The sequence below is a fragment of the Notolepis coatsorum genome (assembly GCF_963971535.1).
Source record: "Notolepis coatsorum genome assembly, chromosome: 9".
In the NCBI taxonomy this organism is placed as follows: domain Eukaryota; kingdom Metazoa; phylum Chordata; class Actinopteri; order Aulopiformes; family Paralepididae; genus Notolepis; species Notolepis coatsorum.
Window position 1 is genome coordinate 64,916,607 of NC_140173.1, and position 23,402 is coordinate 64,940,008.

The following is a 23,402-nucleotide window of genomic DNA, read 5'->3' on the forward strand; positions in this document are numbered from 1 at the left end:
TACCAGGGGGTCCATTTCAATCCCCTGTAAAATGCCAAGTATCTATCGATACGCAATCATCTTTTTCTACCATATGGATTGGGCCATGTTGGTTATTAACGCATCTCTCTCTCTCTCTCTCTCTCTCTCTCTCTCTCTCTCTCTCTCTCTCTCTCTCTCTCTCTCTCTCCTCTCTCTCTCTTCCTCTCTCTCACTCATTTTCTGCACCCTCTCTCCCTCTTCACCCTCCCACTTCTCTCTCTGTCTGTCTCTCCTCTCTCTCTATCTGTCTCTTTGTCTCTTTGTCTCTCTCTATATATATATATATATATATATCTGTCAATCTCTCTCTATTGCTCTGTCTTTGTCTCTGTCTGTCTGTCTGTCTGTCTATCTCTCCCTGTCTCTCTCTCTCTCTCTCTCTCTCTCTCTCTCTCTCTCTCTCTCTCTCTCTCTCTCTCTCTCTCTCTCTCTCTCTCTCTCTAGACTGCAGAACAGCTACACAGCGTCTCAGAGAGCCAACCAGGATCTGGAGGAGAAGCTACATGCTCTGGTAAGTGGTTCATCGTTTGACCTTTCAAACTTGACCCCTCGTATGCAGTGTACCGCCGTTTAGTGACCTTTCAGACCGGATGGATGTAACCACCAGTCTACATCCAACACATCCTGATCCATGTTTGAGATGTTTTTTACTCAAATGATGTAAGGTGTCCATGTTGTCATATAGATGAGGGGAACATTATGTTTGACCTCCAGGCAACCACTAGTTCAACCAACTGGTCAGATATGATGTTTTCCTTTGTGCTTTTAGCTTTTTCTACTCTAGCTGGCTGCTGCATAATTAAACATATCATATAATCGACACTTTACAAGCTACTTTATGGAATATAAACACATTTCAGAAGAGTGTGTTTTCAATAATCCAACCATCTAATCACTAACAAACGGACGCACACGGTTCTGCTGTGTCCCTGGTCCTTTATAAACACTATAGGTTCTGGTCCTTTATAAACACTATAGGTTCTGGTCCTTTATAAACACTATAGGTTCTGGTCCTTTATAAACACTAAAGGTTCTGGTCCTTTATAAACACTAACGGTTCTGGTCCTTTATAAACACTATAGGTTCTGGTCCTTTATAAACACTATAGGTTCTGGTCCTTTATAAACACTATAGGTTCTGGTCCTTTATAAACACTAAAGGTTCTGGTCCTTTATAAACACTAACGGTTCTGGTCCTTTATAAACACTATAGGTTCTGGTCCTTTATAAACACTATAGGTTCTGGTCCTTTATAAACACTAAAGGTTCTGGTCCTTTATAAACACTAAAGGTTCTGGTCCTTTATAAACACTATAGGTTCTGGTCCTTTATAAACACTAAAGGTTCTGGTCCTTTATAAACACTATAGGTTCTGGTCCTTTATAAACACTAAAGGTTCTGGTCCTTTATAAACACTATAGGTGCTGGTCCTTTATAAACACTAAAGGTTCTGGTCCTTTATAAACACTAAAGGTTCTGGTCCTTTATAAACACTATAGGTTCTGGTCCTTTATAAACACTATAGGTTCTGGTCCTTTATAAACACTATAGGTTCTGGTCCTTTATAAACACTAAAGGTTCTGGTCCTTTATAAACACTAAAGGTTCTGGTCCTTTATAAACACTATAGGTTCTGGTCCTTTATAAACACTATAGGTTCTGGTCCTTTATAAACACTAAAGGTGCTGGTCCTTTATAAACACTAAAGGTTCTGGTCCTTTATAAACACTAAAGGTTCTGGTCCTTTATAAACACTAAAGGTTCTGGTCCTTTATAAACACTAAAGGTTCTGGTCCTTTATAAACACTATAGGTTCTGGTCATTTATAAACACTATAGGTTCTGGTCCTTTATAAACACTAAATGTTCTGGTCCTTTATAAACACTATAGGTTCTGGTCTTTTATAAACACTAAAGGTTCTGGTCCTTTATAAACACTATAGGTTCTGGTCCTTTATAAACACTAAAGGTTCTGGTCCTTTATAAACACTATAGGTTCTGGTCCTTTATAAACACTAAAGGTTCTGGTCCTTTATAAACACTAAAGGTTCTGGTCCTTTATAAACACTATAGGTTCTGGTCCTTTATAAACACTAAAGGTTCTGGTCCTTTATAAACACTATAGGTTCTGGTCTTTTATAAACACTAAAGGTTCTGGTCCTTTATAAACACTAAAGGTTCTGGTCCTTTATAAACACTAAATGTTCTGGTCCTTTATAAACACTATAGGTTCTGGTCCTTTATAAACACTATAGGTTCTGGTCCTTTATAAACACTAAAGGTTCTGGTCCTTTATAAACACTATAGGTTCTGGTCCTTTATAAACACTATGGGTTCTGGTCTTTTATAAACACTAAAGGTTCTGGTCCTTTATAAACACTAAAGGTTCTGGTCCTTTATAAACACTAAAGGTTCTGGTCCTTTATAAACACTATAGGTTCTGGTCCTTTATAAACACTAAAGGTTCTGGTCCTTTATAAACACTATAGGTTCTGGTCCTTTATAAACACTATAGGTTCTGGTCCTTTATAAACACTAAAGGTTCTGGTCCTTTATAAACACTAGGTTCTGGTCCTTTATAAACACTATAGGTTCTGGTCCTTTATAAACACTATAGGTTCTGGTCTTTTATAAACACTAAAGGTTCTGGTCCTTTATAAACACTATTGGTTCTGGCCCTTTATAAACACTAAAGGTTCTGGTCCTTTATAAACACTATAGGTTCTGGTCCTTTATAAACACTATAGGTTCTGGTCCTTTATAAACACTATAGGTTCTGGTCCTTTATAAACACTATAGGTTCTGGTCCTTTATAAACACTATAGGTTCTGGTCCTTTATAAACACTAAAGGTTCTGGTCCTTTATAAACACTAAAGGTTCTGGTCCTTTATAAACACTATAGGTTCTGGTCCTTTATAAACACTATGGGTTCTGGTCCTGTATAAACACTAAAGGTTCTGGTCCTTTATAAACACTATAGGTTCTGGTCCTTTATAAACACTAAAGGTTCTGGTCCTTTATAAACACTATAGGTTCTGGTCCTTTATAAACACTAAAGGTTCTGGTCCTTTATAAACACTAAAGGTTCTGGTCTTTTATAAACACTAAAGGTTCTGGTCCTTTATAAACACTATAGGTTCTGGTCCTTTATAAACACTAAAGGTTCTGGTCCTTTATAAACACTATAGGTTCTGGTCCTTTATAAACACTATAGGTTCTGGTCCTTTATAAACACTATAGGTTCTGGTCCTTTATAAACACTATAGGTTCTGGTCCTTTATAAACACTAAAGGTTCTGGTCCTTTATAAACACTAAAGGTTCTGGTCCTTTATAAACACTATAGGTTCTGGTCCTTTATAAACACTATAGGTTCTGGTCCTTTATAAACACTATAGGTTCTGGTCCTTTATAAACACTAAAGGTTCTGGTCCTTTATAAACACTATAGGTTCTGGTCCTTTATAAACACTAAAGGTTCTGGTCCTTTATAAACACTAAAGGTTCTGGTCCTTTATAAACACTATAGGTTCTGGTCTTTTATAAACACTAAAGGTTCTGGTCCTTTATAAACACTATAGGTTCTGGTCCTTTATAAACACTATAGGTTCTGGTCCTTTATAAACACTATAGGTTCTGGTCCTTTATAAACACTAAAGGTTCTGGTCCTTTATAAACACTATAGGTTCTGGTCCTTTATAAACACTATAGGTTCTGGTCCTTTATAAACACTATAGGTTCTGGTCCTTTATAAACACTAAAGGTTCTGGTCCTTTATAAACACTAAAGGTTCTGGTCTTTTATAAACACTAAAGGTTCTGGTCCTTTATAAACACTATAGGTTCTGGTCCTTTATAAACACTATAGGTTCTGGTCCTTTATAAACACTATAGGTTCTGGTCTTTTATAAACACTAAAGGTTCTGGTCCTTTATAAACACTATAGGTTCTGGTCCTTTATAAACACTATGGGTTCTGGTCCTTTATAAACACTATAGGTTCTGGTCCTTTATAAACACTATAGGTTCTGGTCCTTTATAAACACTAAAGGTTCTGGTCTTTTATAAACACTAAAGGTTCTGGTCCTTTATAAACACTATAGGTTCTGGTCCTTTATAAACACTATAGGTGCTGGTCCTTTATAAACACTATTATAATAATAATAATAATAATAATAATAATAATAATAATAATAATAATAATAATAATAATAATAATAATAATAATAATAATAATAATAATAATAATAGATCAAATTTATATAGCGCCTTTCATAGAACCCAAGGTCGCTTTACAATCAGGACAAAAAATAGGGCAAGGAAAATAGGGGGGGGGGGGAAGAGGGGTTGAGGGAAAGTAGGGGATAATGGACCTAATTTTATCTAAACTAACTGATGGGGAAAAGCCTTGGTGAAGAGGTGTGTTTTTAGAGCGGATTTGAAGGTGTCCAGGGTTGGGGCGTTGCGGATTTCGGGGGGGAGAGAGTTCCAGAGGGTAGGGGACGCCACGCTGAAGGCGCTGTCCCCAAAAGTCCGTAACCTGGTGCGAGGGATGGAGAGGAGACCTAGATCAGAGGATCGTAGGTTCCGGGATGGAGTGTACTGGTGGAGGAGATCAGACAGGTACCGGGGGGCGAGGGCATGGAGGGATTTGTAGGTGAGGAGCAGGAGTTTGAAGGTGATGCGGAACCTGACTGGAAGCCAGTGGAGATGGATGAGGGTGGGGGTGATGTGCTGCCAGGGCTTGGTGTGAGTGAGAACCCTGGCAGCTGAGTTCTGGACATACTGGAGCCTGTCCAGGGCTTTGCTGGGTACCCCGAACAGGACTCCATTACAGTAGTCCAACCGGGAGGTGACGAATGAGTGGATCAGGGTCTCAGCCACAGAGTCTGGGAGTGAGGGTCGGAGACGGGAGATGTTCCTGAGGTGGTAGAAGGCAGACTTGGTGACAGATTTGATGTGGGAGTGAAATGAAAGTGTGGAGTCAAGGGTGACGCCCTATAGGTTCTGGTCCGTTATAAACACTATAGGTTCTGGTCCTTTATAAACACTATAGGTTCTGGTCCTTTATAAATACTATAGGTTCTGGTCCTTTATAAACACTATAGGTTCTGGTCCTTTATAAACACTAAAGGTTCTGGTCCTTTATAAATACTATAGGTTCTGGTCCTTTATAAACACTATAGGTTCTGGTCCTTTATAAACACTATAGGTTCTGGTCCTTTATAAACACTAAAGGTTCTGGTCCTTTATAAACACTATAGGTTCTGGTCCTTTATAAACACTATAGGTTCTGGTCCTTTATAAACACTAAAGATTCTGGTCCTTTATAAACACTATAGGTTCTGGTCCTTTATAAACACTATAGGTTCTGGTCCTTTATAAACACTAAAGGTTCTGGTCCTTTATAAACACTATAGTTTCTGGTCCTTTATAAACACTATAGGTTCTGGTCCTTTATAAACACTAAAGGTTCTGGTCCTTTATAAACACTATAGGTTCTGGTCCTTTATAAGTGTGTGTGTGTGTGTGTGTGTGTGTGTGTGTGTGTGTGTGTGTGTGTGTGTGTGTGTGTGTGTGTGTGTGTGTGTGTGTGTGTGTGTGTGTGTGTGTGTGTGTGTGTGTGTGATGCTTCCATGTCGCCCTCATTAGCAGTATCCTCCCACACCTGTCAGCTAATTACACAGACTGCAGACCCCTTCAGAGTCTGAGAAGGATTATCTCCCTGGAAGAATAAGATTCCAGTCAGGAGCTAAATGAGTCCATCACCCCGCCGTATCTCTCTCTCTCTCTCTCTCTCTCTCTCTCTCTCGATCTCTCTCTCTCGATCTCTCTCTCTGTGGCTGTAGCCCCCGAGGGAGGGAGGGAAGGAGAGAGAGAGACTTGGTTACCGGCACTGAGGTGTCAACAACACCTGTATCACCTGCCTCACCTCCGAGCTCCTATAGGCCGAGACACCTCTCAGACCCGCTGGCCGAACCTGAGACTTCCTGCTCGCATGGGCTTGTTAATAACTAAGGAGAGAGAGAGAGAGAGAGAGAGAGAGAGAGAGAGAGAGAGAGAGAGAGAGAGAGAGAGAGAGAACTGGGGAGAGAACTGGGGAGAGGGTGAGAGAGAAGTTCACTCATTGAGAGAGGGGGGCGAGATAAAGGGAGAACTAGAGAGAGAACTGGGGAGAGGGTGAAAGAGAAGTTCACTCATTGAGAGAGGGGGCGAGATAAAGGGACAACTAGAGAGAGAGAGGGGCCTTTCTCACTCACCCATTCGGTTCCATTCCGTTCTGGTCCGTTCCGAGATCTGATGCGAACTCCCCCCTCCCTCTCCCCCCTCTAGTTTGTGTACACACTTCAGTCTTGGTTCGCTCCGGGTTCTGTTTGCGTTTTGAGCGTTTACGCTTGCCGTAGGCGATGATGTCACGTTCGAAAATGTAAACGGGAAGTGTTTTAACACGACGGAGGAGACTGGATGCTGATATAAAATGAACAAATAACCAATAAATATGAAGTTATATTTGAACCTCTGTTGTCAAGCCTTGTCAATATAACCCACCCCATTTTATCACGAATGGATGGTGTTGTAGAGTTCGCTTTTGAGCGTTTCCCAGGGCTAACGCTAACCTAACGGCTAACGCTAGTTAGCTTAGCCTAGTACTAGTCTAGTATAGCCACTGGCACTGTAGCACTTATTTTTCAGCAAAGAACGTGCAATAAACAAAACGGATACATTCACTGTGTGTTCTGCCTCTCATTTGTTGATGAAACAAAACTAACATCAACACAATTGTCTCGTCGGCGCTGATTTTGTTAGCTTACATGCTAACGTGAATGGAATATGCCAGTATAACAGTATAGCATTGTGGCCTAATGCGAGCCAGGGAAGTGCTGTGCTTTGTAACGCGGCTTCATGTTTTCATCCACTGAGCTGTGAGGCTCCACATGCTTGTTTTTGGTTGAGGTCTGAACTCTCAAATTGCCCATAAATATCGTTTTTGTGGGTATTGTCCAGTTGTTGCTGTGTGGTTTTATCTGCCCAAAATTCAAGCAAGCATGAAAAGCATTACAGTAATGACGTTGTGTGTGTCACGCCCCCCGCTCCCACTGGCCCGCACCCGAGACCACCTATTTCAAGTGTCCCAGGTTCAGCGGGGGGTATTCCGAATCAGCGCCGCTTCGCACCCAAAAGGGGTGTGTCCGTCTGAGTGAGAACACTCCCCCCCCGTCCCCGGGGGCGCTGATTCGACCCCGATTGGTGAGTGAGAAAGGCCCCAGAGAGAGAACTGGGGATAGGGTGAAAGAGAGAAGGGGAACTGGGGAGAGGGTGAAAGAGAATAATTGAACTTGAGAGAGGGGGGGCGAGATAAAGGGAGAACTAGAGAGGGAGGTAGAGCGAGTGAGCGAGAGTTGATATTCCCAAATAGCACTAAAGAAGTGTAGCATAGTATTTGTGTTTGGTGCAATGTACACATGAAATATAAAACAAAACATGACAACACACACAATACACAATAATAATAGACATGACTTTACAGGACAATAATAATACTAACAATAACAATAATGACAATAGAATAACAAAAGTAATAAATACAGAAGCAAAAATATAAATAATCTTTTTTATTATATTACTACAGACACCACAAAAGACATTTCCTCTCCCACCCCAAGACCCTCGGCCCCCATGCATTTTTTATGGTTGTTTGATTTGTTTGTGTGTATGTGTTTTGCATGTGTGTATGTGTTTAGCATGCGTGTATGTGTTTTGCATGTGTGTGTATGTGTTTTGCATGTGTGTATGTGTTTTGCATGTGTATACTGTATGTGCTTGCTGCCCTGCTAGCATGAATGTTTAATTGATATATATATATGTGTGTGTGTGTGTGTGTGTGTGTGTGTGTGTGTGTGTGTGTGTGTGTGTGGGGGGGGCTGGGTGCGCATTTGCACATTAGTAGGCCAGAGGCACATTTCATCCACTCCTAATAGCTCCCATCTGTCAATCCCAAATCAATCAACAATGCAGTGGAAAGAAATATAGCCCCCAGACTCATATTGATTTCCATAAGAAAATGTAAAAGAAGAAACATAAAAAAGACTGAAGTGGATGATTTTGATGGTGAACCTATTGGAGGAGCGTAAAGGAACACACCAACATTATGAGAAATGCACTTACCGTCTTCCCCAGAGTCAGACAAGAAGATAGCTACCCATTTCCTCTCTGTGCGTTCAGTAGAAAGCTATCCGGCTGCAAGCTAGCCTAGCTTAGCACAAATTAATGGAAGTGGATACAGACCACTAGCCTAGTCTGAGACAGACTGAGGTAGACTGAGACAGACTGTTGTAGTCCGTATTTGCTTCTATTAATTTGTGCTAAGCTTATGCTACCTTGCAGCCGGATAGCTTTCTACTGTAAGGCAAAATATACATGCAATTTTGTCATACATTATGACCAGGGCTTGACATTAATACCCACCAGTGCCACCTGCCAAATGCGGGTAGAATTCGGCAGTGGCGTGTAACTCTGTCACTCTTACCAGCCACTTTGGCGGGTGACCTTTTTTTAATTTCCCCATCACCATGAATCCGCCCCTCAATTAATATCGCCGTTGGGGGGGCATAATCCCACAGTACAATGCATTGGTAACTTGTGTTCCACGAGGACATCTATCCCCGTTAATATTTTCGCGTGGATCGGAATACGCGCGCGCATGGGAGCTTGTGCAAAATCGCAGAGATTTTTCCAAGTCGCGCCCGAACATTTAATTTTGGATTAAATGTTATTTTAGCACACACCACACTACTGACATTTTGGATTAGATGTTATTTTAGCACACACCACACTACTGACATCTTGGATTAGATTTTATTTTATCACACTGCACTACTGACATTTTGGATTACCGGTAGATGTTATATTTGCACATGCCACACTACTGACATCTTTTATTAGATTTTATTTTATCACACACCACACTACTGACATTTTGGATTAGATGTTATTTTTGCACACGCCACACTACTGACATCTTTTATTAGATTTTCTTTTATCACACACCACACTACTGACATTTTGGATTAGATGTTATTTAAGATGTTTCTGTTCAAATAAAATCGTATGTCCAAACAAATGCATGCAGTTACATTGTGCAATTACCTATATTTATTACTTTGTGGGTGGGGGTGCAAGCGCTGGGATTTTTGGCTGGTGAAAATGCTGAGTGGCTAGTGACTTTGGAAAACCACTAGCCACAGTGAGCCAAAAGGTTAACGTCAAGCCCTGATTATGACCATCTTAAATAATACTTTTGCTCTTTGTAACTCATTGCTTTTTCACATTTATATTATCCAAGTTAAAGGATAACTTTGCTATTTTGGACCTTAGACCCTATTTGCAGTCTGTCTACTACCATGTACCTGACACATAGTCTGTCTACCATGTACCTGACACATAGTCTGTCTACCATGTACCTGACACATAGAGTCTGTCTACCATGTACCTGACACATAGAGTCTGTCTACCATGTACCTGACACATAGAGTCTGTCTACCATGTACCTGACACATAGAGTCTGTCTACCTGACACATAGAGTCTGTCTACCATGTACCTGACACATAGAGACTGTCTACCATGTACCTGACACATAGAGACTGTCTACCATCTACCTGACACATAGAGTCTGTCTACCATCTACCTGGCACATAGAGACTGTCTACCATCTACCTGACACATAGAGTCTGTCTACCATGTACCTGACACATAGTCTGTCTACCATGTACCTGACACATAGTCTGTCTACCTGACACATAGAGTCTGTCTACCATGTACCTGACACATAGAGACTGTCTACCATGTACCTGACACATAGTCTGTCTACCATGTACCTGACACATAGAGTCTGTCTACCATCTACCTGACACATAGACTGTCTACCATGTACCTGACACATAGAGACTGTCTACCTGACACATAGAGTCTGTCTACCATCTACCTGGCACATAGAGACTGTCTACCATCTACCTGACACATAGAGACTGTCTACCATCTACCTGACACATTCATTCATTCAATCTTTATTTATACTCGATAATACACTGAGTAATTAAACTCATTTACAGTGCCGTCGAGATGTTACATACACAAGTGTCACAGTGTGTTCATAAATATAAAGACATCTGACAATCAGAATAATTGAGAGCACATTTTAAAATACATTAAAAAAAAATAATAAAAAATCTTTTAAAAAGAATAAAATAGCTCAAAATTAAAACAGAGGTAATAATTTAAAAACAATTACATATTGTGGTGACCTGATTGGTCATTAAGGTTCTAAACCGACCCATAGACACTAGAGTGTCTAGTTTCAGTGTTTCCTGCAGGGTATTCCATGATGTAGGGGCAAAAAAGCCAAAAGCAGATCTACCAAGTTCAGTACAAACTCTAGGCACTCTAAGTGTAAGCCAAAAACTGGATCGTGTACGACAGGGTCCAGTGGTCCATTCCAATAAAGAACTAATATAATTTGGACAATCTCTAATTATGGCTTTATAGATAAAAAGATTGCAATGCAACTTACGTCTCTCTGCCAGAGAGGCCCACCCGACCTTATTATATAGGATACAATGGTGAGTACCATAACTATCACCGGTGATAAATCGAATGGCTGAATGATAAACAGAGTCTAAGGGCTTAAGAGTGGAAGCCGCTGCATGTCTATAAATCACATCTCCGTAATCCAAAACAGATAGGAATACTGCTTCAACAACTCTCTTTCTACTAATCATAGGGAAGTTGGCTCTATTTCTATACAAAAAGCCAATCTTTTTCCGTAATTTACTGGCGAGAACGCCCACATGATATTTAAATGTAAGTCCTTCATCAATCCAAATACCAAGGTATTTGTATTCTGAAACTCTCTCGATATAAGAACTGTTCAGAGTCGATATATGCAAGTCACTATAAACAATATTTTTGGCTTTGGAAAACAACATGAATTTAGTTTTACTGGCATTAAGCACCAATTTTAGACTAATAAGTGCATCTTGCAGGGCGTCAAAGGAGAGTTGTAAATATTTAGTGGCCAGTTGCACAGAATCAGCAGTACAATAGAGAACTGTGTCATCCGCGTAAAGGTGGCTTTGACAGCTGCTCAGAGATGAGACAATATTATTAATATAAATGGTAAATAAGACCGGGCCGAGGATTGATCCCTGTGGAACACCTTTTGTGATGGGTAGAAGCTCTGATTGGGCATTTCCCATTTTCACACACATAGAGTCTGTCTACCATCTACCTGGCACATAGAGACTGTCTACCATCTACCTGACACATAGAGTCTGTCTACCATGTACCTGACACATAGTCTGTCTACCTGACACATAGAGTCTGTCTACCATGTACCTGACACATAGAGTCTGTCTACCTGACACATAGAGTCTGTCTACCATGTACCTGACACATAGAGACTGTCTACCATGTACCTGACATATAGAGTCTATCTACCTGACACATAGAGTCTGTCTACCATGTACCTGACATATAGAGTCTATCTACCTGACACATAGAGTCTATCTACCATGTACCTGACATATCGAGTCTATCTACCATGTACCTGACACATAGAGTCTGTCTACCATGTACCTGACACATAGAGTCTGTCTACCTGACACATAGAGTCTGTCTACCATGTACCTGACACATAGAGACTGTCTACCATGTACCTGACACATAGAGACTGTCTACCATCTACCTGACACATAGAGTCTGTCTACCATGTACCTGACACATAGTCTGTCTACCATGTACCTGACACATAGAGTCTGTCTACCTGACACATAGAGTCTATCTACCATGTACCTGACATATCGAGTCTATCTATTTGCCGAATTTCTATCAGCATGTGACCTGTCCCACCAGAGGCGAGAACATATTAGACCATGTATACTCGCAATTTAAGAATGGGTACAAGTCACAGGCTCTTAGTCCATTCGGTAAATCGGACCACGCCGCCATCTTTCTTTTGCCAAAGTATAAACAGAGTCTCAAGTGAACGCAGGTAGTATCACGAGAGGTTAAGCGTTGGACTGTGACGTCAGAGGAGACACTCCAAGCTGCACTTGAATGCACAGACTGGAGTGTATTCCGTGATAACACAGCCAATATTAACGAATACACTGAAACGGTACTTGACTTTGTCTGTACTCTGGTAGAAGAAACAATCCCCTCTACCACAATTAGAATCTACCCAAATCAAAAGCCCTGGGTAGATAAATCCGTCCGTGAGGCTCTGAAAGTGCGCACCTCAGCCTACAACACCGGGCTGGTGACAGGCAACATGGAAGAACACAAGACGGCAAGATACAACGTCAGGAGAGCAGTAATAGAGGCAAAACGGCGTTACAGGGATAAAGTTGAACTTCAGTTTGAACAGGCTGACTCTAGAGGTATGTGGCAGGGTCTCAGAACAATGACAGATTACAAAGGCACCTCCCTCAAACTGAACAGTGACATCTCCCTAGCAAATGATCTCAATACCTTCTATGTGAGGTTTGAGGCTGTGAATAACAACACCAGCCTACAAGCCACGGCAATGGGGGGGGGGGGGGGGGGTCTGCTGATGGAGACTCAGTGTTCAGGGTAACAGAGCATGAGGTGAGGCGGACCTTTAAAAAAGTGAATATCAGGAAGGCAGCAGGACCGGATGGCATCCCCGGCCGCGTCCTAAAAGTCTGTGCCGACCAACTGGCCCCGGTATTCACTGACATCTTTAACCTGTCCTTAGAACAGGCTGTCATCCCCACCTGTCTGAAGAAGTCTACCATCATCCCTGTACCCAAAAAATCTACGCCCGCTTGCCTCAACGACTACCGCCCTGTAGCCCTCACCTCCATAGCCATGAAGTGCTTTGAGAAGCTAGTGAAGGGCTACATCTGTTCCTCCCTCCCCATCAACCTGGACCCCCTGCAATTTGCATACCGCCCTAACAGATCCACGGAGGATGCCATAGCCCATGTGCTGCACACAGCAGCATCACACCTGGACAAGAGGCAGGGGAACTATGTGAGAATGCTGTTCATCGACTACAGCTCAGCATTCAATACCATAGTCCCCTCCAAACTCATAGCCAAGCTCAGGGACCTGGGCTTGAACTATGACCTCTGCCAGTGGGTCTTGGACTTCCTGACGGGCAGACCACAGGTGGTAAGAGCAGGCAACTGCACCTCCTCATCCATCACGCTCAACATAGGGGCCCCCCAGGGCTGTGTTCTGAGCCCCCTCCTCTACTCCCTGTACACACATGACTGCGTGGCACAGCGGAACAACAACACAATCATCAAATTCGCTGATGACACAGTAGTGGTGGGCCTGATCTCTGCCAACGACGAGAGGGCCTACCTGGAAGAGGTAGAGAATCTGTCACAGTGGTGTCAGGAGAACTGCCTCTCCCTGAACGTCAGCAAAACAAAAGAGATGATTGTGGACTTCAGGAGGTCGGGGGTCAAGGACTACAGCCCCCTCAGCATCGACGGGGCACCGGTTGAGAGAGTGAACAGTTTCAAGTACCTCGGAGCCCACATATCCGAGGACTTGACATGGACCACACACATTGACAGTGTTGTGAAGAAGGCACGACAACGCCTCTACTTCCTCAGGCGCCTAAGGAAGTTCCAAGTCAGTCAGAAGATCCTTAGGAACTTCTACTCATGTACAATAGAGAGCATCCTGACTGGCAACATCACCTCCTGGTTTGGGAATAGCACTGCACAAGACCGTAGCAGACTACAAAGAGTGACACGTTCAGCCGAACGCACAATTGGAGGGGGGCTTCCCACCCTCCAGAACATTTACAACAAGCGGTGCAGGGGGAAGGCTAAGAGAATCATCAAGGACTCCAGCCACCCGAACAACTGCCTCTTTGAACTGCTGCGGTCAGGCAAGCGATACCGGAGAGAAGAAGCTTCTATCCCCAGGCCATCAGGCTGCTCAACGAACAATAAACACTACGCAACAACCATCAAATGCACACACACCCACACGCACACACTCACTTAAACAAACAACACACTGCAGCACCCACTCTCCACACTTTAGATCACCTAAACACACTTTACACTTTATATTTATTGGTAAAGGATTTGCACTACAACTCGTACACCTTACTGTAAATTGTACCTAAATTGTACCTCATCCCATTTCTGCTCTGCACTATATAGTATTGTATATTAGTACATTGCATAGTATATTGTATATTGTATGGTAACTCAGTTACTTCTATTCTGCATCGAACATTGTACATATGTCTATACTAAACACTGTGACCTCTATTTTTACTTCTATTTTACATGCTATACTATTTTATTTCATACTTATCTTGTCTAGCACAGTCTCTGGAGTGTAACAGTAAGAAGCATTTTGTGGGGAGCTCCAGTAGCTCACCACGTACCGCGAGTGCTATTTCAGCGCCGTGGACAACCGCGCTCGCGCGGATCTGGGGCTGAGCGCGTTCGAATCCCGGACGGCAGCCGTGCCTTTCCCAGAGTGTCTACCCCCCCATCTGAACCCTTTCAGCCTGCTTCTGTCGGTCGAACTTGACCAAGTATGAATGAGAAGAAAAAGCGATAAACGCTAAAAGAACCAGGTGACTGGTCAAAGTTTAAAAAAAAAAAAAAGCATTTTGTATAAAAGTATTCTGTACTTCTGTATGACAACTATTAAAGAAACTTGAAACTTGAACTCTACCATGTACCTGACACATAGAGACTGTCTACCATGTACCTGACACATAGAGACTGTCTACCTGACACAGAGTCTGTCTAACATGTACCTGACACATAGAGTCTGTCTACCATGTACCTGACACATAAACACCATAATTTCACTGATCCAGTCCAGTATTGAGCTACAATTTCCCTGCAGGCTCTCACTGGGCTACACTAGCAGACGATGGGCATCAATCGTAAATCCTTTGCTAAAACAATGATAGATGTGCTTTTCTGAGACACGAAGCTCAGGGTGTATTGTATTCTTACCGCTCTCCGTACGCTCTCCTGTGAAATGTATCACAATCCAACCATCTCTACAACTAGCTAGAGTGCAGAAGTTTACAGTGCGGTCGGCGCAGTAGTTCTGTTTCAAATGGGAACTGTTGTTTCAACATTCGGTATGCAATACATCTCACAGGAGCGAGAGCATCCTGAGCCCGGTAACAATAGAGCAAGTTATCCTTCATCCGAACCCCAGTCGCACTGCCGTCAGCAATACTAGAGATGTTCCGATACCATTTTTCCCTTTCCGATCCGATTCCGATACCTAAGCTTTGGGTATCGGCCGATACCGATATTTATCCGATACCAGTGCATACACATTTTTTTTTTTTTTTTTTTTTACAGATACTGTTATACTGTTTTTAGTAATAACTGGAAAGTAATGGTATTTATTCAACAACAGGTGATTGTATAGATTTGTATTAGTATCATTAATCAATGAGTATGGGCTGCAGCACTGCAGATATACCCTACTCCAATGATCCACACGGACATTAAACGGTGTTGCACTCGCTACTCCGTGGCTCTGCAGATATACCCTATTCAGTCTGTAAGCTAGTGGCAGATAGAACGTTCATGTTGTGATTTTTGATGCAAAATAAATATTCAACATTCTCTTTTGAAACTCCGCCTCAGACTCTTATCCTTTGGCACTTGCTGTACTTTGCTTGCAGGTCTGCAGCCATTATTGCTGGATTATAAATAGCACCAACTTTAGACACGGTAACGTTATCAAGCTAAGCTAACTGACCTAGCTCGTCTTCCCGCATTGACATTTGATAACGTTAGTAATAGTCAGCTACTTAACTTAAATACAATTCACCGTGGGTGCATTATTGTTGATAGACGGTCACGGACAGTGTTAGGTCCTGGAGAAAGGACAGGCGATCATCTGATTTGATGTAACGTTAAAGCGGATGTTGTTCCAACTAGCTATCTTTCCAGCTAATGCTATCATAACACCAGCAAAACACATCCCGTCCGAGCTCCCCGTCACACCGCACTGTCGGGGACAATGGAATTTAAGAAAGTGTATCTGCTGTTAAAATGACACAGCATCACACTTTAAAACATGTTCATTTTATAATCCTCACTCTCCGCAGGACTCGGCAGGAGATAAATTACATCATGGGATCGGAGGCTAGAATTTACGTGTACTCGCCGATACCGATACCAGCATTTTAGGCAGTATCGGCGGCATTTCCGATACTGGTATCGGTATCGGAACAACTCTAAGCAATACTGCCGTCTCCGTCACTTAGAAGAAGTGGGATGGGATTGGAGCTGCCACAAACGGAGCAAGAACACACGCACGCACACACACACACACACACACACACACACACACGCACACACACACACACACACACACACACACACACACACACACACACACACACACACACACACACACACACACATAGCTGGTGAGAGGTCACACACACACACACACACACACACACACACACACACACACACACACACACACACACACACACACACACATAGCTGGTGAGAGGTCACACACACACACATACACACACACACACACACACACACACACACACACACACACACACACACACACACACACACACACACACACACACACACACACACACACACACACACACGCTGCCTACAGCCTCGGTAGATTGGAAGTGCTCCGAGACCTGCCGGTAGTGGAGATTGGGTTTGTGATTATGAGGGGGGCGTTTTGGACCTGCCCTTTTTTTATTGTGTTCTGTTCATTTCATATCTCTGAGAGCAAGGCGGCTTTAGCTGGAGCCATAGATGGATAATCGATTGAGAATGGGATGTCAGAGCAGGTGGAGGGCTGAGGCCCACTTGGGGCTTTGTGGATCTCAGGTGTTTGTGTGCGTGTGCGTGTAAGCACATTGTGTGTGTGTGTTGGCCTGACTTGATAATCTCTCTTCACTGGACTGAGGATTAGCAGCTCTCAGGAACAAGCTGCGGATGCCCCCCGTTGTCACTTTGTTCAAAGTGCTCACAAGTCGCCAGTCGAACTCCCCCAGAAGGAGAGATGATTTCCTCTCACGTCGTTGGCTGGAAGCTCTACTTGTTACGCCATGTCATCGTTGAGACCTGGACGAGAAAGAGCAGGTCGTCCGCCGAGGCCTGTTGGAAGAATCTGATTATTATTATTATTTAGGGCTGACCTCGACTAGTCGACTATTCGATCGAAAGGAGCCGTAGTCGACTGCCAACCTCTTAGTTGAATGCAAGAAAAGAAAAAGGATAATATAGTATTTTTTTTTTATCATTCTTTCCAAAAGCAAAGAGGCCTAGAAGCGCGGCTAACGCTAATGGCGCGCATACCAGCGAGGCTAACTGCCTATGAAAACGGGCACAGAGGCACTGAAAGAGGATTTCACCTGTTTAATGAACACACTAGACTAGACGTATCCATCAGTGAGTGGACCAATTGCATGTTTTCGCAGGACAAGAAGCCTCCAGTCGACTCCTTCAGACATTAAGCACCCAAAGCACCCAAGCAGTCCAAATGGAATGATCACAAAAAAATATATATATTTATACTTTTTATTATTTTTTTTCATTCAGGGCTATCTGCAAATTTGGGCCAATCAAAGTCGACTATACAAATCCTTAGTCGGGGACATGCCTATTATTATTACTATTGTTATATTATTATTACTACACAGCATCTTCATTAGCTCTATCAGCCTGGCTACAGTTCAGAAAGCCAGGTGGAGATTGTTTATGTCATGTACTTTCACTTCACTACTGTTGTTGTTCATAATAACTATATAATAATAATAATAATAATAATAATAATAATAATAATAATAATAATAATAATAATAATAATAATAATAATAATAATAATAATAATAATAAATAAGAGACAGACAACATTGTAACATATCATTGTTTGATAGTAGATGGTCAAATTGAGTCCATATATATAGTAGGGGTGGGATATATAGATCCAGATCGATATATCGATCTATTATCAATAATCAAATAGGATCGATGCAACGTAAAAAGATCGATTCATATTGCGATACTCTTATTTTGAAAATCCCATGTGTCGTATCCGCTCGGCTCGGATCAACAGCACACAGCATTAGCGTCTAGAGCAGGGGTCGGGAACCTATGGCTCGCAAGCCATATATGGCTCTTCTGGTGACAGCATATGGCTCCCAGACATTTTTGAGTAAAAAAAAAAATATATATATATATATATATATATTTTTTTTTTAATACTTGTGATATTTCTTAATAATACTGTGTAATTTTAAAGTAAACAGAAATTAGTTTTGAAGATACAGCTAATAGTATCTGTAGCTGAAGATATAGCGAGCAGAGCTGGCGAGGGAACACAAGTGGACAGAAATAAAAAATCTTCAACCTGAAGACCAGCTGATTCTTAAAACTTGGAACGAGCTTCCTGTGACATACCACACAATGCAGCATGTGAGTATTGCCGTATTGACCATGTTTGGCTCTACATATGCATGTGGGCAGTCATTCTCGCATATGAGGAACATTAAGACCAACCTACGCTCACGTTTAACTGATGGAAGCCTCAACGCCTGCATGAAGCTCAACCTCACCACGTATGAACCAGATTACAAGGCCATCAGCAAAACCATGCAGCACCAGAAGTCGCATTAAAAGTAAGACATATTTAATTTATTATACGTAAAAAATACTATATGGCTCTCAATGAAATATATTTAGAAATATTTGGCTTTTATGGCTCTCCCAGTCAAAAAGGTTCCTGACCCCTGGTCTAGAGCGTCATTAGAGCAAGGCTAGTGTGCCTATTCTGCGACCCAAAACATGTCCCTGCTGTTTTATTCCGCAACGGGGTCCAATGCATCTAACCTGCTTTGCAATCCTCGCCACTCCATTATGCCCACGTCGCGTTAAATATCGAAGATAACGTTACGTTAGCGTAAGCTAACAAGCTAACCCAGAGCCATAGGCAGAGAGAAGTGGGGACTGGGAAGGAGGGTGCATTCTCGAGATAGCCCCACTAACAGGATCTGGCCAGTACTGCACCTTCGGACTCCCAATATGCCTTTTCCAGCCAAAATACAGCTCTGTGACAGTGAATAGGATATTAATATCGGGGAAAAAAAGAAAAACGAACCAAAAACTGAACAGGAGGTCTATTTGTATTAAAAACAATAGATTGTTTTTAATTTAAATGTCTGGAAAAGCTAAAAAATAAAAATGTCAAATGATATTTCCATTGCCTTTTTTTTTTGTTGATTTAAATGTTACTGATTGTGTTAAATGGGCATATAATATCATCTCATATCGATCGCAGGCACCTGAATCGAATCGTATCGTATCGTGGCAGACTGTGTGATATCGGATAATATCGTATCGTTGTCCAAAGAATCAATATCGTATCGTATCGTGATGAACTGGTGATTCCCACCCCTAATATATAGACAAGTTCATGCCACCAGTTCCTGAAGCACGGTGGAGTTGGTGTCCTCCAGTCTCTGAGAATAATGTCCATCAATAGAGCTGTTTGAATGTGTGAGGGGAGAATTGAAGAGTCCAAACAGAGCTAAGTCCCTGTCAGGAGTCCTATTCTAGACCCCAGAAACACAGAGCTGGTTATTCTTTGTGTGTGTGTTTGTTTTCTTATCATTTGTTAGTGTTCAAAATAAAATATCTGTTCTATTCCATTCTATCACAGATTGGAGACATGGAGGTAATATTTATGTAACATAACCTTGTGAAATAATGAAATCCATGAATCACTTTGAACTGGAGTAACTTGTGTCTGCTGTTTATTGAACAGGTATAAATAAGTGCAGTCCTCCATATTGTATCGGGCAGCATTGATTTCCTCTCCTTATTTATCCATAGAGAAGAAATTCACTCATTTGGTAATACGTTTCTTACTCTCTGGCAGGAGAGAAAGCAGTTGAAAAGACTCACAAGAGGACTCTACATGAGGGGTGTTTTCTCTCACAAAATGCCTATGTTGCCTATAACGAATTGTTGTTGTTATTGTTGTTGTTAGTGTTTTGTTGTTGGTGTCTTTGTCATTCTCACAATCATCTCTTTCTTCACAGTCTCTCTGCCTACGTTGTCTCCATTCATCCTCTTCCTGACATCGCTTTTGTATTTTTCTTCTCTCTATTGTTCCCCCCCTCTTTCTATATATATATATATATATATATATATTAGGGATGTCCGATATTATCGTCCGATATCAGCATTAAAATGTGATATGGGAAAATATCGGTATCGGTTTTCAAATTTTTTATTTTTTTTATTTATTTTTTTACATTTCTATAACCTTTATTTACCCAGGCAAGCAAGTAAGAACAAGATTTTATTTATTGTCAAAAGTATGCATAATGTTGTGTTAATTCCACAACAAGATATATGTAATGTTAATTACCTGAAATTATTCCATTTTGGGGGGGGGGGGGGGGGGGGGGGGGAACCCTGCATATATCGGTATCGGTTGATATCGGTATCGGAAATTAAGAGTTGGACAATATCGGTATATCGGTATCGGTAAAAAAGCCAATATCGAGCATCCCTAATATATATTGTTCTCTCTCTCTCTCTCTCTCCTTTTCTGCACCTTCTCTCCCTCTTCTCCCTCCCACTTCTCTCTCTCTGTCTGTCTCTCCTCTCTGTCTCTATCTGTCGCCACGGAGACGTTCTGTACCAGGGGGTCCATTTCAATCCCCTGTAAAATGCCAAGTATCTCTGGATACGCAATCATCTTTTTCTACCATATGGATTGGGCCATGTTGGTTATTAACACCTGTCTGTCTGTCTGTCTGTCTGTCTGTCTGTCTGTCTGTCTGTCTGTCTGTCTGTCTGTCTGTCTTTCTTTCTTTCTTTCTTTCTCTCTCTCTCTCTCTCTTACTAACCTTGTTGTCTCTCTCCTGTTTCTCTTTTCTTCTCCACCTTGTCTCTTTTTCTCCTCCCATGCTGCTCTGCGACGGACTGTCTCATCATCATCATCTTCATCATCATCTTCTTCCTTCTTCATCATGGCTGCCAGGCTGCTGTCAGTCAGACTTGGGTCTATGCAGTTGCGTTCTTCTCTTTTTCTACTTCCTCCTCCCTCCTCCCTGTCCTTACATCAGTTATTTTTCATTCCTCGTTCTGCTTGACAGGAAAAAAGTCTTTCCATCCTTCTCCCCCTTTGTTGCCCCCCCCCCCGCCCCATCTCTCCTGTCCTGCCCTGTCCTATAGCCAAGAGCTCCATCTGTGCCGCGTCCTGATTGGTCTGTCCAGCTCTGCTTCGGGGGCGTGTGTAGATGGATGCATCAGTCAGCTGAATATCGGTCAGCTGATACACATCGATCAGCTGATACACATCGATCAGCTGATACACATCAATCAGCTGATAAATATTGTCCGATATCAGCCTTTTAACGCTGCTGTGTCGTGTCTCCAGACCTCTGCAGAGCCTGAGGTGTGGCAAGCTAGAACAATCCCTCCCCTATGCCCGCGCTCCACTCTTACCCACACATCACAACAAAACAAGAAATGTAAACAAAGTGCAATACCAAGTGGCCCTCTTTTGCCTGTTGATGTCAACACTCAATGTGTTGAGGGGGCGTGGCCCCCTGTTGATGTCAACGCTCAATGTGTTGAGGGGGCGTGGCCCCGTGTTGATGTCAACGCTCAATGTGTTGAGGGGGCGTGGCCCTGTGTTGATGTCAACGCTCAATGTGTTGAGGGGGCGTGGCCCCCGTGTTGATGTCCACTCTCGATGTGTTGAGGGGGCGTGGCCCCGTGTTGATGTCAACTCTCAATGTGTTGAGGGGGCGTGGCCCTGTGTTGATGTCAACTCTCAATGTGTTGAGGGGGCGTGGCCCTGTGTTGATGTCAACTCTCAATGTGTTGAGGGGGCGTGGCCCTGTGTTGATGTCAACTCTCAATGTGTTGAGGGGGCGTGGCCCCCTGTTGATGTCCAACTCTCAATGTGTTGAGGGGGCGTGGCCCTGTGTTGATGTCAACTCTCAATGTGTTGAGGGGGCGTGGACCCGTGTTGATGTCCACTCTCAATGTGTTGAGGGGGCGTGGCCCCATGTTGATGTCCACTCTCAATGTGTTGAGGGGGCGTGGACCCGTGTTGATGTCCACTCTCAATGTGTTGAGGGGGCGTGGACCCGTGTTGATGTCCACTCTCAATGTGTTGAGGGGGCGTGGACCCGTGTTGATGTCCACTCTCAATGTGTTGAGGGGGCGTGGCCCCGTGTTGTCAACTCTCAATGTGTTGAGGGGGCGTGGCCCTGTGTTGATGTCAACTCTCAATGTGTTGAGGGGGCGTGGCCCCGTGTTGATGGCAACTCTGTATGTTGAGTTTTGAAGTTTTGAAGTTTTGTTTTATTTGTCACATATAAGGTAAATTACAGTGAAATGCTTGTACACCGCATTCCAGAAATAATTGCATGACAGAAGTCCCTGCCACGTTCATGGGCTTATATGGATTTGATGAAACTATGGCCTTTTACATCCTGGGAGCGGTGTGATTATTTGTAAGAATTGACCAAACCACATCATCCAGGCTCTTGCCCATGTCAAGCTTTTTGGAAGTCAATGAAACAGGAGTACCGCATATTTTTATTTGGTTTATATTATTTATTTGGTTGTTGATTAGGGTGCTGAGGGTGAGAATGTGGTCTGTTGTACGGTGATTTGGTAGGAAGCCAATCTGTGATTTGCTCAGGGCATTGTTGTTTGTGAGGAAATGTATGAGTCTGTGGTTGATCATACAGAGGATATTTCCAAATGTTCTCTCTTTCTCTCTCTCTCCTCTCTCTCTCTTTCTCCTCTTCCTCTCTCTATTCTCTATTCCTCCTCTTTCTCTATCATTCTCTATCTTTCTCTCCTCACTCTTTCTCCTCTTTGTCTCTCATTCTCTCTCTCGGTCTCTTTCTCTCCTATCTCTCTCTCTCTTTCTCTCTCATTCTCTATCTTTCTCTCCTCACTCTCTCTTTCTCTCATTCTCTCTCATGCTTTCTATTTCTCTCCTCTCTCTCTCTCTCTCTCTCTCTCTCTCTCTCTTGCTTTCTATTTCTCTCTCTCTCTCCCCCCCCCCGCCTGGTCCTCAGGAGAGATTGTTAAATCTCTGTTATCCAGTCTCTGTCTTTACTGATGTAACCAGGAGCTCAGCTTCTCAGCGTTCTGCCTGCTCCACTTAAACTCCACTAAAGGAATGTCACACATTTCAACTGCAGTCAATAGACTGAGACAGGAAGACAGTGTAAGCATACCAATGCTATGTTGTTATGGCCACATGCAGGAGAGGGCTAACATAAGGTAGAGGAGAGAGGTAAAACAAGCTACAAGAGAGTAACAAGGTACAGG

At 42.6% G+C, this 23,402-nt stretch overlaps 1 protein-coding gene across 1 annotated transcript in view; it reads left to right on the plus strand.

The window, feature by feature from the left end:
* The window catches only part of tjap1 (tight junction associated protein 1 (peripheral)), a gene marked incomplete at its 3' end in the record, with an annotated part of 199,719 nt that overhangs the window by 123,251 nt on the left and 53,066 nt on the right, over positions 1-23,402 (plus strand). The window contains exon 5 of the mRNA XM_084321291.1: positions 466-532. Coding sequence (XP_084177417.1) covers positions 466-532 — 67 coding nt within the window. The remainder of the gene's footprint in view (positions 1-465; positions 533-23,402) is intronic.